Raw genomic sequence first — 27,844 nt, 5'->3', positions numbered from 1 at the left:
GAAATATCTGCAACAGGAATAATTTTAATACTGATACTATTGTAGTTCTGAAGTGCTTCAGTCAGACTGTTAAAATACAGTCCCATCTCAAAAAGTAAACAATCTGAAATGAGCAGCACACTCTGGGTAAGAAGTTTCCTACTTACAGGGCACAGGCTTTTGTCCCATGAGTAGTAGTCATGCTAAAGTTGCCCTCATTTTCACAAATAAATTGGCAGTCCCCTGACTATTTGTGTAGAAGACCCCACAAACAACGGTACAGTAAAAGCATTACACTTATCCACAAAAGCATTTGCCAGAATTCTGGTTTGTTCTGTGTTTAGGAGTTATGAGCAGCTGGAATCCTGAGGCTTTGCTGTCTGTGGAACATCACTGCTTGCTTCTTTACACGTATGATGGGGCATTGATCCTTCCCATGCCCTGATCTCACCATAGAAAGTTTAATGGAATTTCTTCAGCACTGGCTTTTGAAACATGCTTTTGTACTACCATGAAATCGAAGCTGTTTAATGGACAGCTTCCCCCAGCCCCTTCATCTAAGTTTGCTCTATCACAGGAAAACTTGCCCTTGCAAACAGAAAATAATGGAAACCTTGGCAAATATATCATTAGAAATGCCAAGGAAAAAGTGCTTTCAGTATGAAAAAATGCACTTCAAACAAAACTTAATACTCATTTATTTGTGCAATTGTTTCTCATTGATGGACATAAATCTTGACAAACTGAAAAAATATACAACATTCTTTGCATAGTTGAAGAGAATTTGGCTTTTGGATTGACTCCAAGCATTGTGACTTGGGTGCTGCAGTGTGCTGTTAACTTGTGACCAGCACCTCTGTTTGTCAGGCCAAGCCCAACCACAACGCAAGTTAAAGCCAGTAGCTTGGAGCTGAATATGAGACAAGGGTAGCTGGCTGTAGAGATCGGCCTCCGTCAAAGCTGCCCGAGAGGTCTCATGCACAGACAATGCCAGAGTCCCCAGAAGACCCCAGTGTATCACTTATCTCAAAAGAAAAGCATTTTCAGTGACTTCTGAAGATGATGCCTGTGTATCTTTTATGTAGCATTCTCAAAACTGTCATGCTGGATTGGAGGTCTGGGCTGTAACTCTAAACCTCATCAACTTCCCAGACCTGTGATACCTCCTACATTCCTCCAGGGTATCCCATTTTTCTTATTCTCAGTAGCATGTGACAGTAGTTGCAGGAGAGAGTAGCTGCTTCTTCCACTGCAGTTCCCAGCCAGGACTGTAGCACATCCTGGAATTAACTCCTGCAGGAGCCTGAGTACTGTAGCTTATTCGATGAAAGCCAACGGTTTGAGAACAGAAGTCAGGGTTACCTGGATTTAATTTAACTTCTTACATCGACACACTGTGTGGGCTGAGCAAGACCTTAAGTCACTGCATGCCTCATAGGATGCTAAATCTCATCTATCCATAGGGCTTTGCCACTGCTATTACATCTAGAATCGGCTTTGAAAATGAAAGTGTCCTCGTAATTCAGCACTTCAGATACCCTGTTTTTAGCTGATAGGTAGTAATATCATTTGAGTTCATGTCTTTTCCATTTGAAACCAGCTAATCCAATAAATGTAGCATTCACCTTAAAATTCTTACAAAAGCATAGAATGCATTTCGCCTAGTCTAATAATGAATAAATAATAGTAATTTCTATTACTTAAAAAGGCCATACTTGGTCCTTAATAAAAAATCTCTTCCACTTTTAATCATTTCAGGAGAATTATTTTTGTGTGTTGCGCTAATATAAAATGACCTAACTGCAAAATTTCAGCAGAGAGCAAAAAGAGATTTCCCTTTGTTTGTTATACTAGTGTACCACAGTCTATTGTGGCTTGACAGTTCCAGTCATTGATTTAAAACACCCCTGGGAAGAGAGCCACTAATAAGAGCCCATCCTCTAGGGATCTGTGATCTCCCAAGGAGACAGGCTGGCAAGTCAGTAACAAGAGGCATCCATCATCCAGGTGTATGTGGCCAGATAAGGACTTTGTTTGAGTGGATTCAGATACTAAACATTACAGTGAACTCTGAAGTGAAAAACATCCTTTTGGCTGTAAATCTTTCACTGTTCAGAATGAACAGTTCGGTTTCAGTGCTCAATTTCAAAGCTCACAAACCATAAGAAACTTTGAGTCATTTTGTATATATTAAGCCTATTTTGCTAATGTGACAAAACATAACTTTAAAGATAATAGCAGTAGGGGGGAGTTAGATTCTGGAGCTTCTCATTGGAAATAAATTTTGTCTTTTCAAATTTTATTTTGGTGCCCCAGAGCTGTGGACTTTTCAAAGGCTGGGGAGTCTGGAACAACTTGGGAGATGAGGTGGCAGGAAAATCACTCTCTTCAAATGAATGCCGAGGGCCGCAGAAACCTCGTCAGTGTTGTGAAGCATTCAGACTTGACATTATCTGATAAGTCACTGCTCCTTAAGAAATTCTTAACCAACTCAGACTGTTCAAGTGTGTCCAACAGAGAAGAGTTTATGCGGGAGAGCTGTAGGGAAGGCGGTGGGAGATGATGTGCATCCTGGACCCTAGTTTAGGAAATGGTGGTTGATGGGCCTGTGCTACCTCTTCTGCTGTTGATGTCCGCAAGAGTTTAGGCTGAGTTCCTGCTTCTGCATGAGACAGGTGTAATAGACCATTCTTTGCATAGCTTTTCATCCCTGCACACCCCCCCGAAATTCTCTTTGAATATGTTCTGACTACATTTGCCCTCTGGTTGTGATTAAACATGCTTATTTCTCATATGGTCTCATTTTTTAACGTGGTTGTCTTTCAAGATTAAACAGCTGCTGCCTTACGTTCAAAAAACTGATAGGATTTCAGGGGCACAGAAATAATTCTTGTAGATGGCAAGTTAGTTAATTGCTTTGGACTCCTTAGGGATGAATGGTGTTTGGCTGTGGAATTGCAAGGTATTGCTACTTTATAATAAAGAATGAATCTTACCCTTCTCCAAGTATTGCATATGGAATATTACCCATAGTCTGCCTTTTCATAAGAGAGTGTCTTCTGGTACAGGGGCATCAGTATACAGAAAGCAAGATTTCTTTCTTTACAACATCATGATGAAGTTCCTGACGTTGATGTGTTTGGGTTTTCTTAAAAGTAGTTTGGTTCTTTGCTTTCAAACAATACATTTTTGCAGTACTAACGAACAGAGAAAGGTAGGTTATTAAAAATGCTGGCCTGCATAGTAATGGTAGATGCACCCAAGAGATACGTAAGGTTGGCAAATCAAAGCATCCAAATTTTAAATAACTTTTTCATATGTGCTTTCAAAATCCAACCAAAGAAACTGAACAGTCCCTTCAAATGTAAAGCGAGAATTGGAGGGGACAGCTATCCTAGAAATTTTCTATTTAATCCCAAATGTGAAGTGATGAAAGTACATACTGTGTTGGGCTGAAGTGCATTACACTTGCAACACAAAATCTAACCAGTGATATACCCGATTTTCTAAGCTGTCCTTTTATTAAACATGCTTAAGTAGCATTGCTTCTGAAAATACTTTGTTAGAAATATCCAAGAATGACAGACTTACCTTTCAGTCTTTTTACTTTCCTGTCCATCATTTAATCTGAATGTCATCTGATGAGGATTTTTTTCCCTTCAGATATATTATGTCATGCATGTGTAATTCCCTGCAGGAAGAGATGTTTCTGTTTCTTTGAATTCCTGTAAAAGGCCAAAACTTAAAACCTGGCGGTATTGACTTCAATAGTAAAAGGACAGTATTTTAAAATAGTGCAGGAATTATCAGAATCAAGGATATAATTCTCAGTAATTTTTTCCCCCAGTGGCATGCTAGATCATAGATAGCTTGATTTTTTGTTCTGATTTACCAGATGGTTCTTAAATGTGTAGTGTTCGCTCAAATACAGGATGTTTATCTGGTAGAATTTCCACTTGTCCATTTACCAGTAGCCAGGCTTGCTTTATTGTTTTTAAACAGGGAGAAGCTTTTTTTTCCATTGCTAATAAACCACTAGAAAACCATGAGCAAAACATCATATATTTGCCATGATTGATAAGATTTTAAAAAATATTTATAAGGCAGGTCTTGTGACCTCAGTGCAAATCAGAGGGAGTGGATTCTCAGTAGGAAGAATTACCAAGTCTTTTGTCAGCCATGAAAGGTCCAAACTGAGCACATGGCATGAGTCTTGTATTTTTTCCCTAACACAAAGCTTATGTGCCTGTTCCCTAGAGGAAGCATGTATAGAGGTCAAAAATGGCTCTCTCACTGGTCATCCAGAAATTTAGCCGGCAGACTGACTGTTATGGTGTAGATTTATGTAATCTGTAGTATTATCTATAAAAATTAGGCCCAAGATCCCCAATTTCTCGGAAACCGATAGCTAAGAAGGACTTGTAGATTGTTCATTATTGGGTATGTGGGATGAATTTTAAAAAAAAAAGTGACTTCACTTTGATCTGTAACTAAATTCACCAATGGAAAATACTGAATATTGATGAATTCCATAATCTAAAAGTGAAAGATGTAATGAAGAATTAAGGGCTAGAAGTTAGCAACTTACAAAACCAACTGTGGTTTCTAGGAGAAGAGCTGATTAACCATTGGAACAAACTCTCAATGGTGGGAATAGATTCATTGCTTCTTAAAGACTGCAGATCATAATTGGATAACTCTCTGGAAATTCTGCTTTAGCAGGCCTCAATGCAGAAATAAGTAGATTAGAATTTATAGCTTACGTTATGTAGGCAGTCAGACCAAATGACCACTTAGTAGTCCCTTTCAGTTATATGACGTACAAAACCATGTCAGTTGTGGCTTGCAGTTAAAAGTCCAATTTCTCATCTCCACCCTTAAGCTTTTCAGCTAACTCCATATTTATGAAGCATTACTTTGTGCTCTTTTTAAGATTTCACCGGAAGAGGATGACTATGGATTTGACATAGAAGAAAAGAACAAAGCAATTGTGGTGAAGTCGGTTCGACGAGGGTCTTCTGCAGAGGTAAGACCTGACATTTATAAATATTTTGGGTTTGGTACCCAAGAATATTTCAGTGCTTTGATTGGAAAGGTACAAAACCATCGTTTGAAAGGCTGTTTCAATTTAAAGTCAGCTAATAGAAAATTGGATATCTTTCACAATTGCTACGGTAATTGTGAACTGTTTCTGTAAATTGCTAAGTTTGGCATCTTTGGGTGACTTGCTGAATATTTTTGATAAGTGATGGGACAACAGCATTATGTCTGCATGATGATAGTGTACCTCAGGTTCATTAGCAACTTAAATTTGACAAGGGAGGGAAAGTAACATTGTTTTGGGATAGCAAAGGTGTTCAGTGAGAACAGTGAGTAAAAATTTGAGTGAAAGCTATATTTTTACATTTGTTTCTTCCTTCAAAAGCATGCACTCTTTTCTCTCCCCGGTACTTTTTAATTGCTCTACAGGATATATTTGCGTTGTTTCTTTGAGGCACATAGATGGCCCAAATGTCATGGGGTCTGAGTATTTCATAATTACTTGTTTTTCCATACAAAACCACGAGTGGATAACACAGGGTGATCCTCCATTTACCAAAATAAGGCACAAGACAGACTGAAAGTCTATTTTTTACAAACTACTTGAGTACCTTTTAGCACCTATGAAGATAAGAGAGGACTAAATGACTTGTCCAGGGTTTGACAGTAAATTGTGGCAGCGCACAGACAGTAAGTACTTCTAATTAAAGTCCAGGACAGCTATTAAAATTTTTTTAACGTCTGCATTCATTTGTTAGTCGCTGCTTCAGGCTACAGCTAACTCCTGAATGACTTTCCCAATGCAAACAGCTGAAGTGGACAGACTGATTTTCGCAAATTGAGAATGTCAAAGAGGAAGGAAGTTTGAACTGAAGTTTAATATTAGAATTAAATTATTTCAGTATTCCTTATTCTCGTTTGTTTTATAGTCACCAAAGAAACCAATCCTATGTTCTAACGTGTGCTCAAAATCAACATAGGTTGGCCAAAAATTTTATTAATCTAAACCTCTGCTGTAAACCATTGCCTGACAGATAATCCTTCTGCCCTTTCTTTGGCTGGATGCCTGAAGAATATCCTGCAAATCTGTTGTGTTTTAAGACAACAGAAGCACGCAATTTTCTAAGGAATCCTTTTCTTTATCTTCCAAGACAAACTATCTGTGACCATGGGCCTGTCGTCTTAATGTATTGCTCCAGAAAAGAACTAAATCTGCATCTCCCTGAACCAGAGGGCTGTCAGCTCATTCTGGAAAGAGCTGAGGTCCAACAGTAATGCATTTCATTACATTCTCAGGCTTATTTAATTGCTTTGTGATAGTAGAAAGATATCCAGCATGTAGTTCTGTGTGGTTGAGCAGCTGTAGGCCATTTAGAGACCCTGTGCCTGCTGTCACACTCTTTAGGGAGAAAAATTAAGACATGCAGCTTTGCTTCACAGTGCCCATCCCAGTGCCGTGCATACATTAGGACTGTCAGACGTTAGGCCAGAATAAGATTCCAGGTTCACCAATTAAATGGGAACAAATCTATTACATGCATGGATTACATGTGGTGGCACACAGCATTGAACTTCATGCATGTGCAACAAGGTCTTTGGGGTTTTGATTCAAATTTAAGAGTTGCCAAGCATTGTCCTTTCTATTATTAGTGTAGTTTTATTTCTTCTCAAAATTTTTTAGAAAGTTTTATGAGCTGTTAGATTTGCATATGCCAGAAGCAGCTCCCACACTGTGTAGAAGTTGTTAAGACAAGAATTGCTGGAACATCAAATTCCTGTACTGATAGGGTACTTGAACTCTTTGGGAACCCCTCACATGCTGTGTGTGCTCAGGTTCGGCTTTGGCCCTTAGAAAAGCGCTGTAGCGGGCACGACGCACGCACTTTCTCCTGATCCTGAGTGACAAGCAGCTCTCAGCCCAGGACCCTCACCTGTGGGAATTGTCCTGTCACCTCCTGGGCAGCAGCTGCCTGTGGATATTAATACTCAGCTCACCTAGATGGAGGGTCACAAAAAATTATATAGCAGTGGTTGGTTAATGTGTAGCACATCCCACCCTATCCCAAGTTTATGCGTCTTCAGAAAGACATTCAGAAAGGTCACGGCTCCTCAGTTTGTGCCTTACATTCCTTTCTAAGCCAGCTCACTTGCAGGTTAATTGAAGCTGGGCTTATTCCCACAGGTTTTAATAACGGAGCTGATTTTTGAATGATACTTTTTCAGAAGGAAGCAACAGTGAAAAAAAAAATATCCTTTTGGGAGGTGTGGTTGCTGCCTTACTCTGAACAGCCAACTGACAAGCAGATGTCTAGTGCTTGAACAGAGGGTGTTCAACAAGCAGCCAGTTGGCCAGTGGCCATGTGGATGAATAGCAAATCCAAGCTGCTGGTGTTTGGGAAAAAACAGTGGCCCGGATCCAGACAACTGCATTGAGTTGTCATAAGGAGCATCCGTTATTCAGAATCTCTATGGCACCGTACGGTTTTTAATCTTAGAGACATACAGTCTAATCTTCCTTAGCCTGGTTAGTTTTATCTCAGCAGAGTAGCAGATTTTTATTTGAAAGTTGCTAGTTTGTAGGGTTTAATATGTGGCTTTGTACCCCATACATTCATGGATTTGCTGTGATTATGTGTGCAGATGTGTGTCCCGTATGCACAAGCAGTAAGTTAGGAATATGAAGAGGTAGAATGATTCCAGGTATGCATAGAGTTTAGCTAATTGCACATACGTTAAATGCATGAACTACCTTGGGAAAATCAAGCCTAAACCATAATGACTTTAGAAAATTGTGTTACTACTTTACAATAAACTCGATATAAGTAAATGCAAATAGCAGAAACATTTCCATTGAATTATAGACCAAAGTTTTTTCAAATTCTATCAAGTTAAAATCTCTACTGCTGTTTATTCCTATTATCCATTTTAGAGATTATTTATTTTAAAATGTTATTTCCAGGTACACAAGAGGATGTTGCAAACTGTAGAGAGCTTGAGAATTAAATCAAGGAAAGCACTTTGTAGTTTTCCCTTTTAACAGCTTTGATTTGAGAAAAAGTATAGATTTTTGTAGGTAAGCTGATCTCTGACTTTCAGACCACAACATGTATTTCAGAAAAGCTAAGCCATGTATGGACGTATTCAGCAGGGTTTTTCCAGTCCTACATCGCCAGATTAATTTTGCAACAGATCAGATTTATATGTGGCAGTAGCAGTACTGTTTAGACCTCTTTTTGCCAACTCAAAAAAATTGTCAATGGATTCCAGGCAGAATAGGCAAAGTGTTTGTCACATTTAGAAGGAAGTGCAACTGCTGGACCTTGAAGTGATAGGAAGTCATTCAAATCTGGGAAGGGTTAATAATTTATTTATTTTCTTTTTACTCCATTAAAGGGAATTTTATATTTCCTTGGTATCTTAACACCAGGTCTAGGTGCTGCTGTGGCACAGTAACTGGTATAGATCCTCAAGAGGTATGTTTAGGGTTATTGTCCAGAGAGCAGAATAGTGGATCTTGATTCTGTCATCAGATCTGTCTCTGGCTTCCTGTGTGACCACTGCCAAATAACTGAAGTTAGGTGCAAAAGCTGGGAATAAAATTAAAATCTTGTGGCTTTTAGGCTGACAAAGAGCCAGTGCTTCACTTAAAGCAGAGACAGGTTTTTACCACCACTTAAAACCAGGTTACATTTACTTACGTGACTAGGTATAGATTGGTTTGGCATGGCTAGTGGATGAAAACTACTTTCTTGGCTCCCTGTGCCTGAGCAGTAAGTTGTGGGAAGTCACACTTCTGTATCTGCCTGGGTATCACGGCCAGTCTGTTATAGTCCCTTATTTTTTATTTAGTGTGTGTCATCCCTCTGCCTTTTTTTTATAGTCTCCTTTTTTAATAGTCCCCTATTAAAAAAAATGTAGCAGAAAAGTACAAAGATATATTCATTGCAAAGTAAGATATATCTGTGGAGTGCCACAGCTATACAGGTATTGGTGAAATCTCTTTGTTTTCTGTAAATGCAGACACCTTTAAGGGTGACTGACAAAGCATTCGATGAACCAATGCTGTATATACACCATTCATATGACAATGTCTCTAAGTAGGAAACGGTTGAACCTTGGAGCCTGAACTTTCAGAGATGCTGCCAGTGATCCAAAGTTTTCTGTGGTGTTTGTTTCATTTGCAGATGGCTGGCCTGCAGACAGGAAGAAAAATCTATTCCATCAATGAGGACTTAATATTCCTACGCCCGTTTTCAGAAGTGGAAACCATCTTAAACCAGTCCTTCTGCTCACGAAGGCCGCTTAGGCTTCTGGTAGCCACCAAATCAAAAGAGTAAGCACAAAGATGGGCAGAGAGAGATGATTATCTAGACATTTCAATTATTGAACATTTCTTTTACAGTTTGTAGTAAAAACTGTGTAAACACTTTGCTATGCAGAAGCTGTTAAATAGGAAAACAGATTACATAATTGAAAGATACAAGAGTCACAAGTTGGTTTTAGTGATGAGCTTTGTGCTTCTAGAACAGGTTAGGATGTATTCTTTTTATACTGCAGTGAACTTTTGGCTTTTTGGATGACTTTGATGGTATCAGCCTTTACAATTTATTTGTAAACTATGTGGGTACTTTCTTTAATCCAAAACACAGCTGTGAATACCAGACACTGGAGCTGCCCAGAGCTCTGGCAGTGGAACTTAAAATGCTGCTTTCTCTTCTCCTTGATTTACCTGCAGGATTATTAAAATCCCAGATTGTCCTGAAGCACTTTGCTTTCAGATACGAGGAGCAGCACCACCATATGTTCATGCAGTAGGAAGAGGTAAGTAGAAAGGCTGTGGTACAGTTAAGCTTGGAGTACGGTGAAGTATATATGTGTGTATATAAAGTGTGTGTGTATATCAATCAATATTACTTTAATGACCATCATGATTAGGAACCCCTGTCACAGTGAAGGATCACACTCCTATATAAAAACATAGAACGATGAGATAGTTCCTGCCTCAAAGTGCTTATAATCAAAATACAGTCTAAGAAAGTGGTATCATTATTATGAACTGAGTGTTGGGTCACTGATTCTGTCAGCACAAAACAAGGAATAACTTAATTCTGCAGCAGAAGAAGCTTGGTGATAGTGCAGTCCGCAGTACTGTGGAAAGACTCTTGAGGAAGCATTACAACTTGAGCTCCTGCAAACTAGAAATGCACTTGCTTGGTGAACCTAACCTGGTTTCTTCTAAGACTAATAAGACACAGCTTTAGAGCCACAGGGAATAAAAATCTAAAACTGAGGTGGCTGAGGAAAAGTTGAGGTGTAATATTTGTTGTTTCCTCAGTAGTTTTGCCTGTGGTCAGCCACATTTGGATCACTGCAGTTCTGAACGTGCTGTGGGATCAACAGGTTGGTGGACAGATCATGTTTCCTAACAGACATCACAAAGTATGAGACTTGAAGACTACTTCTCCCTTTACATTGGCTTATACTGCTATAAATTACCAATATAAAATAGAAGCAAACTGCCTTCCTTGGTCTTTTTTAAAAGGAGAAAACACAGTTTGACAGAGATATTTACTACTTCTGTAACCGAAATGTGAACTGAGCTACAAATAAAGCACAGCTCTAACCTTTATTTTCAGCAGATGCAGAAAATAGAACCTTTCAGACACGTACCACTTCCTTCCCTCAGAACAAATACATGTATCCAGATATGTGCAGTTAGTGTACAGACAACAGGCAGCGCCCAAACGCAACAGTGTTCCAGGGAGAGGCATTTACACCCTTCCATAACAGCAAGTGTAACCGCTTTTTAACAGTGTGAAGAGTGCAGACTGGAAGTGCCAGCTAGAAAGATTCACCTTTCTCAGGATTTTGCTAGCAAAAGACAGATTACATTTGGAATAAAACAGTATGAATTTTAAATGATGGTGCCTTAAAAGAAGTTAATCACCCTAACTGTAGATTTCTAGGAGCTGGATTTGGGTCTGAGTCTTGTTCATGTGACTCTGGAATAAATCTATTGAAGTTGGTTATTGCGCTCTAGACTTAGTCTAGTTTTAAGTAAATCATAGTGTTTTTCTTAGACCATGTCAAATTGCATAACGTGTTAGTGTTCTGTATCTTTCAAGTGCAATAAGCTGAAACAAATTCAACTGTTTGCATTTAAGCAAGACCTCAGCTAAAGCAATCATAAGGCTAGAAGAGCCATATAAGATTCCCAAATGATTTCACACAAGAACTTCAATTTCTAGCATGAATGCATTTAGATCTAGGAGGTCTCTCTTCTTCCCAGCACTACTGACAATATGAAGGACAGATGCATGATATTACCCTCGTACAGTAGAGCTCTCGAAGTACTTAATTGAATGCTGTCATGATTTTGCTGCTAGCTCTTCTTACTCTTCTTAAGCAGAAACCCTTTGCAAACTTTCCAGTATTCTCCTCCATTGTCTGATGGCTTTAGTGGCTAACTCCTCTTCTGTTGGTTTTTCAGGTTCTGAGGCTGCAGCTGCAGGCCTTCACCCAGGGCAGTGTATTTTGAAAGTTAATGGCAATAATGCAATACATGGAAATTATATGGAAGTTCTGGAGCACTTTACAGCCTACAGGACCAGACAACAGGAAGCACTGGTATGAATACAAAGCCTTAAAGAAAGTACATTAATTCCTGCCCTTCTTCTCGCCTCCCTTTCTTCTGTGTTTTTATGCTAACTGAATGGTCAGAAAAATAATGTATACATGTCTCTCTTGACTTATTTAATCCCATGCCAAGGTCCTAGTATAACTGAGGGAGCTGATTACAGTTGCCTGTAGTTGCAAAACATCTACAAATATGTTGTGCCAATTCACACACTGTATATGGTACTGAATATTATTAACTATTGCTAAAACTAGAAGTTCACCCAGATACTGATCTAGATTTTATATTCTCTGAAGTTCAGAGGAAAGCTGGGGGGATGTTCATATTTCAGCCAACTTAGAAGATCTAAAATTGATAGCTAGATTCACCTGTGCAGTCCAAACATACAGAGACTGGGCATTTTTATTGAGATCATAGCTGAAGCCTGTATCTCTCGAAAGGGATTGTACCAGTGGGTGTACAGAACACATGAAGATGCTGAAGAAGACAGAGTTCAGCAAGCAGCGTCCACTGCATATCTGAACGGCAGTCATCCTGGCTCCAGCAAAGATGACCCTTCCCTGGAAGGAGGTGCGGAATTGGATCCCCTTCAGAATAGCCCACAGGAATCAGGTAAAGATTCTCATGGGGGAAGGAAACCTAGGGACAATTCAGGGGCTTCAGGAAGGAAAACTTGCAGTAGAAATATGAAGTGAAATTATTATTGAGTATCACTTTTCTCAGTAAAGCTTTGTAATAGAATGAGGTCTCCCAGAGGAAGTACTCTTATGCTGCAGTTTATTCAGGAGAAGAAAAAAATGGAGATGCACGTATAAATCATACCCCTGTGACACTCTGATCTTTACAAGAGAGCCAGTTTCTGGAATGAAAAGGCTCAGTGTTTTTAGAATCCTTTGGTAGCCCCTGCAAACCAGGAATTTATGGGCAGGTAGCAGCTGGAGAGGGCAGGTCTGCAAGTAACTCCACCTAAATAATCTATGTTTTCTGTGATTTAAGATCATAGATTTAGATTTTAAGTTAGTTTGATCTGGAGCAACTTTTCAGAGCATGTTACCAGTGTCAGCAAATGGTGTGAGTGTATTTCTTCCAACTTAGAAAAGTGTAACTCATAAAGAACACTGCTTTACCTTCATGTTGAGAGCTTATTTGGAAAAGCAGATATTAGGGGAGATTTGGATGGAATCTGAAGCCAGATTCAATCCAAAGGCTGAGCTCGGACTCTCTGAGTGCCATTGGCAACTTCTCCAGGAACAGATGCACATCTGTGTGGATCCCATCTAAAGTCTGGTGAGTCTGGTAATCTAATGGTCGAACAGTGCAGCTCCATGGTGGAATGGCTGGAGCAGTGCCCTGGTAGAGGCATGTGAGCAATCCTCTGGCAAATCTCAGTCTGACGATAACTTAAATCTGTTCTCTGGTGACAATGGCATTGCTGTGTCTAAAAAAAAAAAAGTAACCTCTTCACCCCACCCCTGCACTGCTATCTCAGCCTTATAGCTAATATGCAGAAAATGCATCTGGAGCATTTCCCAAAATTGGATAGAAAAGTGACAGTCTTACAGAGGGTCATCAACGTACTTCACTTCCCTTTGAAAGCTTCTGCTGGGGTCTGTGTGTCTGGATGCTGAATAGGACTAAAAGTAGTGTCCTGTGCATGGATGTGTGCACGCACACATGGAAGAAATCAGAATGTGGGTTGGAGCATATGGATTGTCTAAACCTCTGTCACTGCCTCCAGCAGTGGCCAACCGCAAAGTCTTCCTCAGAATACTCTCCCAGCCTCTAGCAGCACGGCATTCAGAGACTCCTTGAGCCAAAGGTCACATCTTTGCGTCTTTGCATTTCACAATACCTCTCAACAGGTTTCTCCTCCCTGTGCATGCCTGTACTCGTGTGCTGCCAGACCCCTCTAATGACTTGTTTTGGTTCCAGCTCAGACACCACAGACCATCAGCTCTCCACTGGTCATTGGTGAAGAAATACCTCTCATTAGCCTGACTGTGGATAACACCCACCTGGAGCATGGGGTGGTGTATGAGTATGTCAGCAGCGCAGGAATCAAATCCTTTGTCCTGGAGAAAATTGTGGAACCAAAAGGTTGCTTCAATCTCACTGCAAAGGTACTGAAAAACATACGCGGGCAGCTTCATTCCTAAACAGGTCAGGGAAGTGAATAATACAGGAATTTCTCTGGTGGCCTGGCTCTTTGGATGAGGTAGCACATGGTCTTCTCAGCCCTGCTTGGAGTTTTCTTCATTAGAATGCACCAAGTTATAACAGCCCGTTTGGTATGGGCAGGTCAGCAAATGCTCCCGGGATTTCACCTGCGGAGGCAGAGGGAGGGGAGCCCCCAGCTGTGGGATTCTCACTTTTATCTGTCTGGTAAGGTACTCTGCTGATACTCCAGATCTTTTCGGGCAAGAATTTGCTTTAGCTCGGAAGAAAATCAAGCAGCTTTTCCCCATCTGACGGGCTGGATGGGTCACTAAAGGAACGGATAGAACTGCTGCTATCAGAAAGCAGCAATGCACCGGATTTTGGTCAGCTATGGCCATCAGCTATTAGTAATTGTTTCTGTCGTATCCCAGTAACATTATTGTTATGTCCCATGAAAGTACGCCAGAGTGGGTGACTTTGACAGTGCACAGTGAATGTTTTGATACACTTCAATTATTCTAAAAATTTGTAAGGAATGTTTTATGTCTCTGGGGGTTAGACATGATAGCGGTTCTCAGGCAGTAATAAAGGCAAGTTGTTCTGAACGCAGCTTTAGTCAACCATGACAGCATGGGGGCTTTGCCCCTTCCTTGGTGTGGAAGAAAACTGTTCTTTCCCTCACTGTCAAATCTCGTATCATTGACATCCTGTCTTTTTGTTTAGATTTTAGAGGCCTTTGCTGCAGAGGACAATCACTTTGTAAGGAATTGCAAAAGACTTATATCCCTAAGCAGTGCTGTGGCCACCATGCCCCAGTATGAGTTCCGGCAAATCTGTGACACTAAGCTGGAAAGCATTAGCAGAAGGCTCACAAACTACCAAGAGGTACAACACTACTAGTTACTGGTGAAGACTCAAGACAACACTTCATTGTGATAACTGGGTCTTAGTATTCTTTATTAATGAATCTAAACTGCTTTAGAGGCAGATGTCCTAGAGGCATGAAAACAGCTCTGCAAGTTATTGAAATTGCAAGTTTTGAGGAAAAAAAACACCCTATCTGTAAATCATTTTTTTCAGCTTGTCAGAACTGTGGGTTATAACATATGATTGCAGGTTCGTTTCCACCATATCAATAAATAAATATGACAACAGAACTATCAGTGTCTGATTTACCACGGACATAAGTACAGTGTATCATGTGAGCAATCTGTGTGCTTTTTTGTGCATTACCTGAGCTGTTTGAAAAGAGAGTCCTAGAAGGTCTAGCTAATTGCTTTCATTTGTTGCTTTGTGAGTTGTTGTTTTTTCCATATGTAATTCCAGCTAAAGCAGAAATCATATGATTGTGGAATAGCAGGCAGAAAGAGAAAAGGATTGCCTGTATTACATCATAATTTTTTGCAAGTGAAGTAGCACATGCTTCCTTTTTTTCTCCCAGTTTGCAGATGAATTGAAAACAAAGGTGAGCCCAGCCTTCAAACAAGCCATCATGGAACCACATTCCCTCAACAGCATGGATTTCTGCCCCACCAACTGCCATATTAACCTCATGGAGGTATCATACCCCAAAAACACTACCTCAGCAGGGAGGTCGTTCAGCATTCGCATTGGACGGAAACCCTCTATTATTGGTCTTGATCCAGAACAAGGTGATAATTAACTTCCAAATCATACCGATTTTATCTGCATAAAAAGTTGTGTCTTTCCACTCCACAGCAAGGTCAAAATAAGTTCCAAAGAAACAGAGTCTTGCCAGTACCCTTTTGTCCTCCTTAAAATTTTATAGTAATTTTTATTTTTTATTATTTTTTATATATATATATATATATATAATTTATAATAATATAACCTCCTTGTGTTGTGAAATAGCAATTCCTTTTTCGCTAGCTAAGCGGTGTGGTCATCTCATGATAATTGGTGTCCTGGAGTACTGTTTGCACTTAGTAGAGGTGACATACTGACTAAAAGGAAAATTGAATGGGGGCTGATGGCTGTGTTAGTGCTGTGAAGAAAGGTTACCTTCAGGGGGAAAACAGTTAATCGGATTGTAGTGCTGTTTTCTTCTGTCATTACTAAATAAATTCCATGCATTGGAGCTGAACGTCTCTACTCTGTCAAGGAGATCTATTTTCTGATAAATAGCTGCAATATAGCATTTGTCCTACAACCTGATGTTTGAGTTTCAACATTTTTTCACCATGATCTCACCTAATATGCTTTTAATTCATTGTCTTGTGAAGTTCAGAGTGCAGGAATGTTTGGAAGAGACATGGGGAAGTGTAGACTAACCAATATTCTGAAGAATGGCATTGAATATTCAAAATGAGGTTGATAAAGAGCACTGCTTGCTTGAAGATATTAAAATCTCATAGTAATTTTAATGTGAGCGAAGAGTACCATACCAAAACTGTCAGCGTTTTTAAATTAAAAGGAATGTTATTTATCTTCTGTAAGGACATAATCCTATTTTTATATATGTGTGTGTGGGTGTGTGTGTCTGTGTCTGTAAATGCTTGTAAAGCTGGAATAATTACTGAGACCAACTCCTGAGAACCTGAATTCATTAACATATCAACAAATGCTTTTAGATACTGTCCATGTTGTCTATATGTATGTGTGGACAGTTGCTGTCTTTACTTCCATAATTTGTTTCTGGACTGCAGTAAATTCAAAACATCTGGTATGCCAGGAAAAAAACCCAAAAAACTCCTTTCTGTTTTGTTTTTTTAATTTTTTTTTAAAGAATGTTTTCATCATAGAATGTAATTATATAACATAATTATGTGAAATTATATTATGTCCTGTTAAAATTCCACCTACCCTAAACTATCATTACAGGGATGGAGCGGGGAAGGTCATGAGAGCCATGCTAACTAGATCCTTCCATGTTTAGTAGGTACCTTAAATCCAGTCTCATATACTCAACATTGTATCACCACTATGGCTGCACCATCCTGGAGATGTCTGACCCCAGAAGATGGAGATCTTGATGGTAGCTTTGGCCAGCAGAATGGAGGAACAATTCCCGAAGAAAGGGGACTCAGTTTTCTGTTGAAGCAGGAATATCGGGAGATACAGGACTCATACTTGCACCTTTTTAACAAACTTGACGTTGCAGTGAAGGAAATGAAGCAATACGTCATTCAGATAAATAAGTGAGTAAAGACTGCTGCACGCACTGCAGAGAGCCGTTCTGCTAACAGGGAGGCGTTAACCTCTGGAAACACACGGTGCCTCTTGGCCCCAGCTGTCATGCGCTTACACTGGCCTATTCACACATACAGCTGCATCACAGCTCCTTGCTGGTTGTGTCAAACCTACTCCTGGGAAGATCCACCAATGTATTTATTATTGTCCTTTGCTCCTAAAAGTCTACCTGAATTCAACAGCCACTGTTTTCCATACTATGTATTCCAATATAAGAACCAATTTGGTGCCAACAGCAGTTTTGAAATTCCACATAGACGTAGTCCCTCCCCTTCAGATTTTGTCTGTCATAAGGCAGACTGCAAAACTTGCAGTTTCTGTCAGTTTTCTCTATGGCGCCTATGTTTTCCATTCCTCTCTTTGTCTTTTTCTCATAATGGGTCTCCTAGTAGTAGTAGTAGTAATGAAAGATTTGAGTAGTGCATATGCGCGTTGTGCAGAACTGGTAGGGTTTGGGTAGCAGGGACTGCAGGGGCTATCGGTGTGGAAGGAGGCCATGAGATGTCCTAAGCCGCTCACAGCCACTTTCAGGAATCCCAGTGACAAAAAGGACAGCCCATCATGCACCAAAGCATCAACTGACTGGAAAGCACGTGGAGCCTTGGCTCAGACGTATTTAAGAAGGGGCAGTACTGGTGGGTAGAGCCAGCGAGCTGAGGCGCTGCCCCAGGGAAGCCTGGTGCCTTTGGTGGAGAACGTGAGGACTTTGGCAAATTAAAACCAGAGCCCTTTCAGGCCACCGTGGTTAGCGATTAAGGTATACCTGACCGAGGCAGGGTACTATGAAAACAAGACCTTTTGTGAACTGAGATTCAGGGACTTCACCAAACCCCTCTCAGAATTCAGGATTTTACGTAGCTGTAGTCTATGTAAAATGCTGGCAAGGGCGCTTTTGATTTTGCATAGCTGCATTCCAGCCTTAGTCGTTACACCTCATTTGTGAGACTCCCCACCAGTCCCTGAGAGCTGTATGTTCTGCTTTTGTAGACTTCTGTCCACCATAACAGAACCAACAGAAGGTGGTGTGTGTGAGCCACCGTCTACTGAGGAGACATCTCCACCTTCCCTGGGAACAGAAGAGAGTGATCCTGACAAAGCTGAGCATGGTGGAATCAAGAAGGTCTGTTTCAAAGTTTCTGAGGAGGACCAGGAAGACTCTGGACATGACACAATGAGTTTCAGAGATTCCTACAGGTTAGTCTGAAGATTACGCCACTTTTACCTTATTAATAGAATGTTTCAAAGTTCTAATCCGGGTATGGATTCAACAAGCAGGTTATTTTCCAGTCAGTCAATTATTCAGTATTCACATAGTAAAGTATTCACTAGCTATAGTTATTCCATTACAGTTATTACCATGGAGACATACATAGCACAAAACCTTTCCTCATAACAATGCCAAAATACTAATGCTTCTAGAAAACTGAGTAAAATGAAATAACTAGGTCTAGTGTGACTTTCCCTTTCTATATCTTATAGCTGGAAACTGCAGAAGCTCAGCAGAGTTTGCAGACTGCTTGGTCTTATAACAGCCGCTGTTGTAAGGTGATGTTTCCGTTCAGTTCTGCAAACAATTTCCCCAAAAGTCTAAGACACTGAGAAACAGAAATGGACATGGAGTTTCTTATTTTTAATGGGCCTTTGAAACCACAAAAGCAAATGTTTATTCAGGTGTCTCAAAATCTTGGGTTTGGGTCATGATTGACTGCTGCTTCTCCAGGAATATTTGCTACCAAAGGAAATCTCACACACTCCAAATATGTCTTTCTTGGGAGGACAGGTTTGGAAACTCAGCTTCAGAAGAAATGGAACAACAAGTTGCAGTCATGTCTGACCTGGAATTTTACATCCTTAATGGGTTGTTTTTAGATTTGCAGCAAGGTCGTAGGACTTTGCCTATACGAAGGAGTAGACACTTTACAGTGAGCTGTGTCTTTGAAACTTCCACACTATGAGCCTGATTCTTTACTTGCTGTTGGTTTTCTACTAGCACAAGTAGTGATACGTTACATTCATCCAGGACTGTGGGAATGACAGAATCAGAACAGTCCACATTGGAAGGGGTCTTCAGAGCCCCTGTGGTCCAATCTCTTGCTCAGAACAGGTCCAACAACGCTGGTTGCTCAGGGTCTTGTCCAGCTGAATACTGAACATCTCCAAGGACAGCAAATATGAAGCCAGTGAAGAAACAGAAGCAGCGCTTACAGCATTGAGATCTGTGGCACCTATTTATTGTGCTAGATTTAAATGGGCGCATGTGCTCTGCAGCGTTTTCACTGAAATGTGCTGTATTTCTTTCATTGCTAATAGGGGTCCCATTTATGAACACTTTAGTTTAAATGGTTTCTGTAATTGAGGCTAATCTACTCTGCAGAACAAAGTGACATCACAAACAGTCTCTGTGGGTCTGTCACTTGTTCCAAAATTCTACACATAAATGTAAGATAAGAAAGATTATTCTGTCTTATCTTAGACAGAGGCAGAGAATTAAGCATATATTAGGTAATAGTTACTCAAGGGGGAATAAAATGTATTTTGATGGGTTTTGATCTGAAAAACTACTGAGGATCTACAAAAATAAGCAAGTTACAGATAAGAAAATACCTTGTTTGCATTAGCCATGATACTTTCTCTGGGATTGTTTGGGGTTGTAATTGAAATTCCACAAGGGTTTGTACTGCAGAGTAGTACCGTAAGTATTAATCTTTTTCAGAAAAAACAGATTTCTTTTGATACTAGGTTTAACAAAGGACAGGTTCTTCCAATTGCTCTTACACTTCCATCTCAGTCTAAAATAAAAACAGAGGAAAAATAATATGGAGAATTTTGTAATCTTTGTTTTGGGCTTCTACCATTAAAAATACTGTGTCACTTAGTTGGAGGGAGATCCATCAGCTGGAGACTGAGATCCATCGCCTTTTTGATTACTTTTATTAAGTGATAGTCTAAAGTGAACTTTAAACAGAGGAGATTCATACTAGAGTTGTCCACATGTGCGTGAGCCAACATTGGTGCGAAGCCAACTGTATTGACTCCCCTGCTTGCTGAGGTAGTTCTAGGATCTGCAGTGCCTGATTCTCCAGCAGTGTAGATTCCTTAAATTCCCCCTCCTGTCTCCAATACTTGTGCTCTGCAGTTTCAATATATGCTGGGATTGGGTGCTGTAATATCCTCAAAATGGGTGGCATGCTGAGCTTAGTGGAGATTCAGTCCCACAGATTTTATTCCCCTACTCAGTGCTCATAGAGCATGTTAATGATGTCAGCCAGATGAGGTCTGTGGTGGGAAGTCCACTTTCATCATTTATAGGATCTAGGCAATATACTAAGCATTGAGTGGTTACTACAAATGGAAAAAAACATCCTCTTACAGTGCCAGCCCCAGAGGCCGTGCTTAATGGTCATTCTGAATGTAAATAATTTTTCTTTTGTATATGTGTAACAATTAGTATGGGGCATTGCAGTGTAAATAAAACCAGAATGATAGTATAGCAGAGGCCGGGTATAAGGACGGCTTTTTTTCAATCACCTTCTTTGCTTTTCTTTGTAGTGAATGTAACAGTAACCGGGACTCAGTGTTGTCGTACACCAGTGTACGGAGTAATAGCTCTTACCTGGGCAGTGATGAGATGGGATCAGGTGAGTATATGCATAGGTTACATGCATATTTCTCATACCAGACCCTTAGCAGAGCTGGTAAGTCTTTGCTGGTTATAAGCACTTGCATGTTTAAGTTGCAAATGTGGTTTCTTTGAAATTACTCAGAAGAACATAAAAATAGAGATTTGGTTTTTTTCTAATGAACCACAGTAAGTTTAGAATACGGAAGAGGTATTAGGCAGGGGTAAGCTGCTTTAGTTTTTGGACATTTGCATTATATGAAAAATCACGAGTATTTCAATCTTTCAGCTAGATAAAGCAGAAATCATTTTTCACCCACTTCAGTGTGAAGGTGTGCCTGTGGCCTCGTCACAGGTTTTGTTTGTGAGACAGTTAAAAGCTTTTCATCTTTCCTTTATTAGGGGATGAGCTTCCCAATGATATGAGGATTCCTTTAGACAAGCAAGACAAACTTCATGGCTGTCTGGAGCATCTTTTTAACCAGGTATGTAAAGCATTGCTTACACAGAACTGCTTTCTCTTTATCAATGTCAATACAAGAAATTGGAAGTATCAGATTGTTTAATGAAATTATATTTTGAGGGAAAGCAAACTATGAAGATCTTGGGGTACAGTGTAAGCAAGTGTATTATAAGACAGTTTGAGGAATCGATTTTGTCAACATCCCCGTTGGCTCGTGTGATTTAAGCAAGGTTGACCTGCCTTATCTCAGGTATTAGACTAAGAGAAAAAAAGCTTTCATGAAAAAAAAGGAAAAGGTGAACAAAATTCTAATACCTTGTATGATCTAAATGGATCACATTTACAGATCCCAGGAGAGTCCTTCAAGTTTAGCCTACAGATGTCTTTATAGATGTATAGCACCGGAGTTTTGTGTTATGTTTTATCTCATCAGCATGTAGATCATCATTGTGCAAAATGCTGTATTCAGTGTGAGAGCCTCTTGAGGCTAGTTCATGGTTAGAAAGTCTTAATGCTATTTGTCAACAAGAAATCGTTCCAAAATACAGGTAAGCTTAATAGCTTTGGCATTTTCTGACAAGAGTTCTGTTAAGACTTTCTTCTGCAAGTCTTAGTAACACTGATTGAAAACATTCCAATTGTAGGTTGATGCAATCAATGCACTTCTAAAAGGACCGGTAATAACTAAGGCCTTTGAAGAAACCAAGCACTTTCCAATGGACCACAGTTTGCAAGGTAAAGAAGAAGGCTGATTGTATTTAATAAATGTGATTTGCTAGGACTTAAGAGCTTAACATGAATGCATATGTGCTGTAAGGCCACACGGAGTTACTTACCCATGCAGTCTACACCATCATACATTAATGGCAGGTGCTGTGTCTGATCCTTGATGTTTTGCATTCTTAAAAAGGTCTTTTTCATATTAATTCCTTCTGAAACACACAGAACACTTTTCTGGTTTATGCCGCTGAATCCTCAGAGCTCTTTCACAAGTCTCTGAATCTGTCCTTTGATGTGAACACAGATGCGTATCTCAAAAGGTACAAGTCGGAGATAGGTCAGATACAAGGTAAATGAGCGCTCTGATAAGCTGATGAGGGGCTGGCCACTGTAGTAGATCTGAGGCACCAAAAGGTTCTGCCTGAGTTTGCTTAATGACTTATTCTGCTTTTCTTCAGATGGGTAATTGCCAGAGTAAACTCATCCTCACATGACAGTGATTTTGAAAACTGATTCCCATAGAGAGCAAACAAATGATACCGTGTTTTCTTTTTCCTCAGGGAGCATGATGAGACTTTGGTCTTAATGGTTTTGGGGCCCAGGATGTGGTTTCTTCTCTTACTGAAATACACAGGATTTTATTTTCTGAACATTTGCTGCATTTCCTTTCCCACTTGAAATCTGAAATGTTTCCTACTATTCCTGCTATACTTCAGGTGCTGTAGTCACGCTCCAACCTTTGACAAGCTCTATTTTTAAGTTACAGTGGCATACTCTACAAGAGAGCTTTTTCTGCCTTTTTTTTTCCTAATTCCAGAAATAACTCCTATGAAGTTCTGTTACATGAACTCATCTCTACCAGCACATTCACATTTATGTAGAATATGTTAGTCTTTCCATGCACCATTTGAGTGAAGAAATAACAGAGACTTCCTTTATTTTATTTTTCTTAAACAGAGTCTCACTTATTAAAACTAGATTGATTACACTGAGAGTCATTTAGTTAACTGAAGTTAGCCGATGGTCCCGCGTTCAGCACACTAAGGGGCAGACAAGCCCTGCTTACATCCAGCGGGAACACTGGACCGATGTGTCTGTTTAATAGCTGCCATAGACACCTTTTGGTGATGGATGTAAATTTGAATGCTGTCCCATTTCTGTTCACGAGCACGCACTTGGCACAGTTTTTCTGGGTTTCTTTGCTTATGCATTTTATCCCCAACAGTGGGGTATTTGACTTAGCTACATAGCTACGTCATGGAGAATAAATCTTGTACTCTGTAATTAGTTTCCATCAGGTGAAAGAAAGCAGAATATTTCATAACTTCTCATCAGTACTATGGGAGTGACAGCTGCAGCTAGAGAGTCAATCTGGTTTTGCCCAGCCAGAGACTCTACATCTACCCGATGCAGCTGCCTGCACGTTATTAAGGGCAGAGAAAACAGGAGGGAGTTCTGTGCTTTGTGAGTGGTGCAGAGCTCCCTTCACTGTGCGTGTCACCCACGTCCACAGTCCTAAAAATAATGCTAGGAGACTGCTGATCGTGAGATTATAGGAATAGTCTTTTTTTCCTTCTGTATTAGATCTATTTAAGAATGTTTTTCGTTCATAGTTGATGCAATTGATAGTGTATCTCTGCTTTCATCTGTAAGCCACTCTCAGCTATGCAGCATTTCCTTAATGGCTAACAAAGTTTGTTTTTTCTAGAATTTAAACAGAAGGAAGAAATCACAGTTAGGTGCCGGAATAATATTCAAGCCAGCATTCAAGAAGATCCGTGGAACCTTCCACAGCGCATCAAGAACCTTGTTGAAATCATACAAAAACATGTGGAAGGTCTGTAAATAAGGAAAGGTTTGTTATTGGATTCAGGGAGAAAAGATCTTGATCTAGTCAAGTCAAGCAGTTCTTTTTATCATTTTATTTCAATTTATAATAAGGCTGTACTGGGCTCTAGAGAAGAACAGGTAAACCAGGTTATTGTTTGCAGAGTCCCAGTGTTGTATGCTATGTATGGTATGTATGGTTTCCAAGGAAAACTCTCTCCCTTATTTTTTTTTCACCAGCCCATTCAGACAGAATGCTATTGGGCTCATCTATTGCTCTGTGCTTTTTTTAAACCCTTTTAGAAAATTGAGAGAGAGATGCTTGGTATATTCCAAAATGAAATGAATGCTAATCAGATACTACCACATTCTAAACCATTGCCATCCAGTTGAACTGGAACAGGAGCTGAGTCTGATGTTTACAGTCTGCTGCGAAGCACTAGGCAGAAATCACCTCTTTTTAGGGATTCATCCAAAAGTGCAATTTCTTTCCAATAACACGTGGTAGTTAACAGAGCATTTAGCCTGTAAAATTCTTTGATTTACACCGTGTTTCTTTTTCAGTCATTAACACGTCTGTGCAAGTAGGGACTACTAGAGTAAATAGAAATGGCCACACAGGGGCCAGGGGTTGTGGGGAATGAGGAGGCTGTTAACCAAATGCAATCAAAATCTACCTTGGTGTCATGTTGACTAGAGGATTCCTTTTCTCCACTCTTTTAGATGGGAAGAATCAGCTGCTTCTGGCCTTGTTAAAATGCACAGGTAAGGGGGTTTGATATGTATTAGGGACACAGAAGTCCCTAATACAAAGTCTGATGTGTGTGTGTGTGCATAGATCAGAATGTTGTGTTTTTCCTTAGCATTTAGGTATTTTTCCCTGGCATTTTATGCTAACGTTTCTCATGCTCTGCATCTACAGCAACCTTTCATGCATCTGACACCTGTTCTTCAGTTACATGATTTCACTGGTAGGCTGCTTGTGTTACCTGGCTGGTCACTGATGTTTCACAAGCTCTGTTTTTCTTTTTACTGTCTTCGCTTTTTCTTTGTACAAAGCTCCTTCCCAGATGGCCTTTACTGTTTCCTGCCGTGGTAAGAACATGCAGCAAAAATGAGACCTATTGCGCAACTTTCTGTGAGACCACAAACCGTCATCTTTACCAACAGAGCAGGCGTGTTAGGAATTAGGATTGTATATACTGAAGTTATAGATGGAAGCAGACTAAGAACCTAAATGTGCAGGCAGCACCTAGCACATCATCAGCCTGTGGACATCATCAACCTGTTACCATGTGCAAAACATCGTGTGCACAGGTGAAGGGACAGGCCTTTCCCAGGAGGGAACGTGCAGTCTTCTTGTCATTGGGACACCGACTCGGTGTACTACTTTTCAAAATGGGTTGATAAATAACTGGAATAGGACATTGTTATTTCGCTGTGCCAGACTTGATTCTCAAGTCTTCATGGAATGAAGATGAGGGGTTTGTATGGCTCCAAGTCATCTCTCAGCACCCGCCAGGGCTGGTCTGTAAGTCTGTCCCAGCCAGCCTGTGGCATCAGTCTAGTGTCCATAAAGGTGGTTTTTACTGATACAGTGATTCCCAAAGGTCTTTACTTTTGCGCCATCTCCTGCTCCTCCGTGAACATTCCCTGGAGAGAATGGAGGAGCAGATGGCACTGAACTGGCTATGGCACCAGGGATTCCCTTGCCCGAAGGGCAGTCCTAAGCCCTCTTTGCCTTACTTCCCGTAGTACAGAAGTGTACTGCTAGAAGGATCGGTGGCCCTTACGTTGAGAACATGGCCCAGGGCCTGACGTGTATTAGTTGGTCTATTGTGTTCAGTGCTTTGTAAAAATGATCCAGATCTTCAGAGCCTCTGGGTGATGTCTTCAGCTTCTTTCCCTGGGGAACACATTGTCTTGACAATGAGAGGCTGCTGTGCTGCTGGGAGAGCCCAGGGTATCTGGGAAGTAGCTCTTCACTTATTCATGTGTCTCTTTGGCCTGCAATCCCCTTAAGTGTGACGAGGTTGATTTGACCAGCATGTGGCTGCCTGGCAGGCAGACTGGAAGCAAAGTTAACACAGGGGGAATTCTCCCAGGAAACATAAACCAATCGGCACTGTATGGGCAGGCCCAGTTAATGCATTAAGCATATGGGAAGCCCACAAAATACAGATGGATGGGGGAAGATGAATCTCTAATAGCCCAGGAGAGAAGTACTGGCAGAGACCTTCTTTCAAGAATTCTCTTGCTTCTATAAACATAAAAAGAAGGGAATCGGTCCAGATATGCACTTAGGAGTTACAGCTCTTCCCAAGAATGAGCGTGCACATGGCAGAGGTAGTAATAAACAGTCAAGTGGACTAGAAAATTTTCAAACATGCGTGTACTCCAGCTGTATTGTCTTTATCTAAACACCCAGGTCACACAGCACGAAGAGGTTATCTGTTAAGTCTGTGCAAAGCTACAGCAGAAGCCAAATGTCATGCACACACACATGTAAACTGCTGCTTTGACAGTGAGATTAGACAAGTATGCTCATGTTTCTTTGTTTCTCTCCCCTTCTCTGGCAGATACCGAGCTACAGCTGAGACGTGATTCCATCTTCTGTCAGTCTCTTGTGGCTGCTATTTGCACCTTTTCAGAGCAGTTACTGGCTGCTCTCAACTATCGATACAACAACAATGGGGAATATGAAGAGAGCAGCAGAGATGCCAGCAGAAAGTGGCTGGAACAGATAGCAGCCACTGGTGTTTTACTAAACTACCAGTCTCTTCTGTCCCCCGCTGTGGTAAGATGAAGAGCTGTGACACCCTTGGGTCTGCTCACACTGCCCTGTGTGCTTCTCTGCCACTCACAGCACAGCCAGAGCCCTTCAATTCTAGCAGCATGTTTAGACTCTTCACTACAGCAACCTCTGGAGATTCCCGCTGCTGACAACCATGCGCCAATAGTCTATATCCCATCATTTTCATCTCCTTACAAATACCGGACCTACTGTCACACCAGAACACTGTAGGAATCTGTCTGCCTTTGTATTGCTGCTGCATTTAAGGAGGTTTCACTACTCGGTTGTTGGTGATGCATGTGTGGCCTGCCATCTTCTGGTGAAAGCACACATTTCAACAAATGCGTAAAAAAGTTCTGAGTTTGGGCGACATGAAAATCTAGGCTTTTGTTTACACCCTGGATACTTGTAGAATAGGCTGCAGTCTGTCTTTGTCACTTCCATGGTACTGGTATTTGAGGCACCATGTATATGGAGGAGAGGAGCAGGTAATGAATAGATAAGCCACAGCTACAGTAGATAAGCTACTATGAAAATGTTAAGAAAAAAGGAGCATAAAAAAGACAAGCAACTTTTTTTGGACTTTGTAAACATTGCAGATTGCATGTGTGTTTTGTTTATTTTTTTTATACAATCCTAACTATATGTGTATGTAACTACTATTTCTTTACATTGCATGGAATGCATGGACATGTATTTCGCAGCAACTGGCAGGCTATTACATTTGTAGGTATAAAGTTTGGAGAAAGAGATCCCTTCAAATTTACTCAGTCCTTAAATCTCTGTACTCTTTTGTGAGTCACATCAAATGACATCTAAGCAAAGGGTAGCTAAACTTGTGTCAGAAAGTGAAAGAGCCCTTAGTAATTGCTGGGCTGGCATGGAGTTAGTGGGAAGCTCTATGTTCTGCTCTAGGTCTCCTGAACCAAAGCCTGCCCGTAACAACTACACCTTCCTGCCTCCGGCCTCCTTCTGGCAGGTTACAACCTATTTATGTCTGTTTCTTTGCCCTGCAGAAGGAGGAGCGTACCATGCTGGAAGACATCCAGGTCACACTGACTGAACTGGACAAAGTCGCCTTCTATTTCAAGCAGCTGGATGAAAGTCTTGTAGCAAGTGAGAGTATTCTCTGTTTCTTTGAAGCGCTTTTTTCTTGTTTTGTTTTATGGGTTAATATCCTCCATGATTCTAAATCTAACAGACCGTGTCAGACCTGGAGAGCACTGAGCAGCTTCTCCAAAGCGCTGTTGCATTCCCTCAGCTTCCACTGCAAACACACAGCATAAAAAGCAGGACTGAGATCGTGGGATGCTGGTGGCATGTTCTGTGATTTGTAACTGTGGTCGGTGCCAGCCTACCTTACCTGTGTGATTCTGCACACAGGGGACATGGCAGATG

At 40.6% G+C, this 27,844-nt stretch overlaps 1 protein-coding gene across 2 annotated transcripts in view; it reads left to right on the top strand.

Annotated features, from left to right (window-relative positions):
- The window catches only part of PREX1 (phosphatidylinositol-3,4,5-trisphosphate dependent Rac exchange factor 1), a 165,333-nt gene that overhangs the window by 130,212 nt on the left and 7,277 nt on the right, over positions 1 to 27,844 (top strand). The window contains exons 17-33 of one of the 2 annotated variants that reach the window (XM_080404924.1): positions 4,913 to 5,005; positions 9,204 to 9,352; positions 9,755 to 9,840; positions 11,510 to 11,646; positions 12,097 to 12,268; positions 13,589 to 13,776; positions 14,537 to 14,698; positions 15,255 to 15,465; positions 16,713 to 16,971; positions 18,011 to 18,217; positions 20,573 to 20,661; positions 21,045 to 21,127; positions 21,750 to 21,840; positions 23,534 to 23,662; positions 24,376 to 24,417; positions 26,232 to 26,449; positions 27,463 to 27,562. In XM_080404924.1, the coding sequence (XP_080261050.1) occupies positions 4,913 to 5,005; positions 9,204 to 9,352; positions 9,755 to 9,840; positions 11,510 to 11,646; positions 12,097 to 12,268; positions 13,589 to 13,776; positions 14,537 to 14,698; positions 15,255 to 15,465; positions 16,713 to 16,971; positions 18,011 to 18,217; positions 20,573 to 20,661; positions 21,045 to 21,127; positions 21,750 to 21,840; positions 23,534 to 23,662; positions 24,376 to 24,417; positions 26,232 to 26,449; positions 27,463 to 27,562 (2,416 nt within the window). Of the gene's footprint in view, positions 1 to 4,912; positions 5,006 to 9,203; positions 9,353 to 9,754; positions 9,841 to 11,509; positions 11,647 to 12,096; positions 12,269 to 13,588; positions 13,777 to 14,536; positions 14,699 to 15,254; positions 15,466 to 16,709; positions 16,972 to 18,010; positions 18,218 to 20,572; positions 20,662 to 21,044; positions 21,128 to 21,749; positions 21,841 to 23,533; positions 23,663 to 24,375; positions 24,418 to 26,231; positions 26,450 to 27,462; positions 27,563 to 27,844 lie in introns of both variants that reach the window. The other variant, XM_080404923.1, reaches the window with a different exon arrangement.

Source organism: Falco punctatus (assembly GCF_963210335.1).
Source record: "Falco punctatus genome assembly, chromosome: 10".
NCBI lineage: Eukaryota > Metazoa > Chordata > Aves > Falconiformes > Falconidae > Falco > Falco punctatus.
Note: the sequence above shows the minus strand (reverse complement) of the source record. Positions and strands in the feature narration are given on the sequence as shown.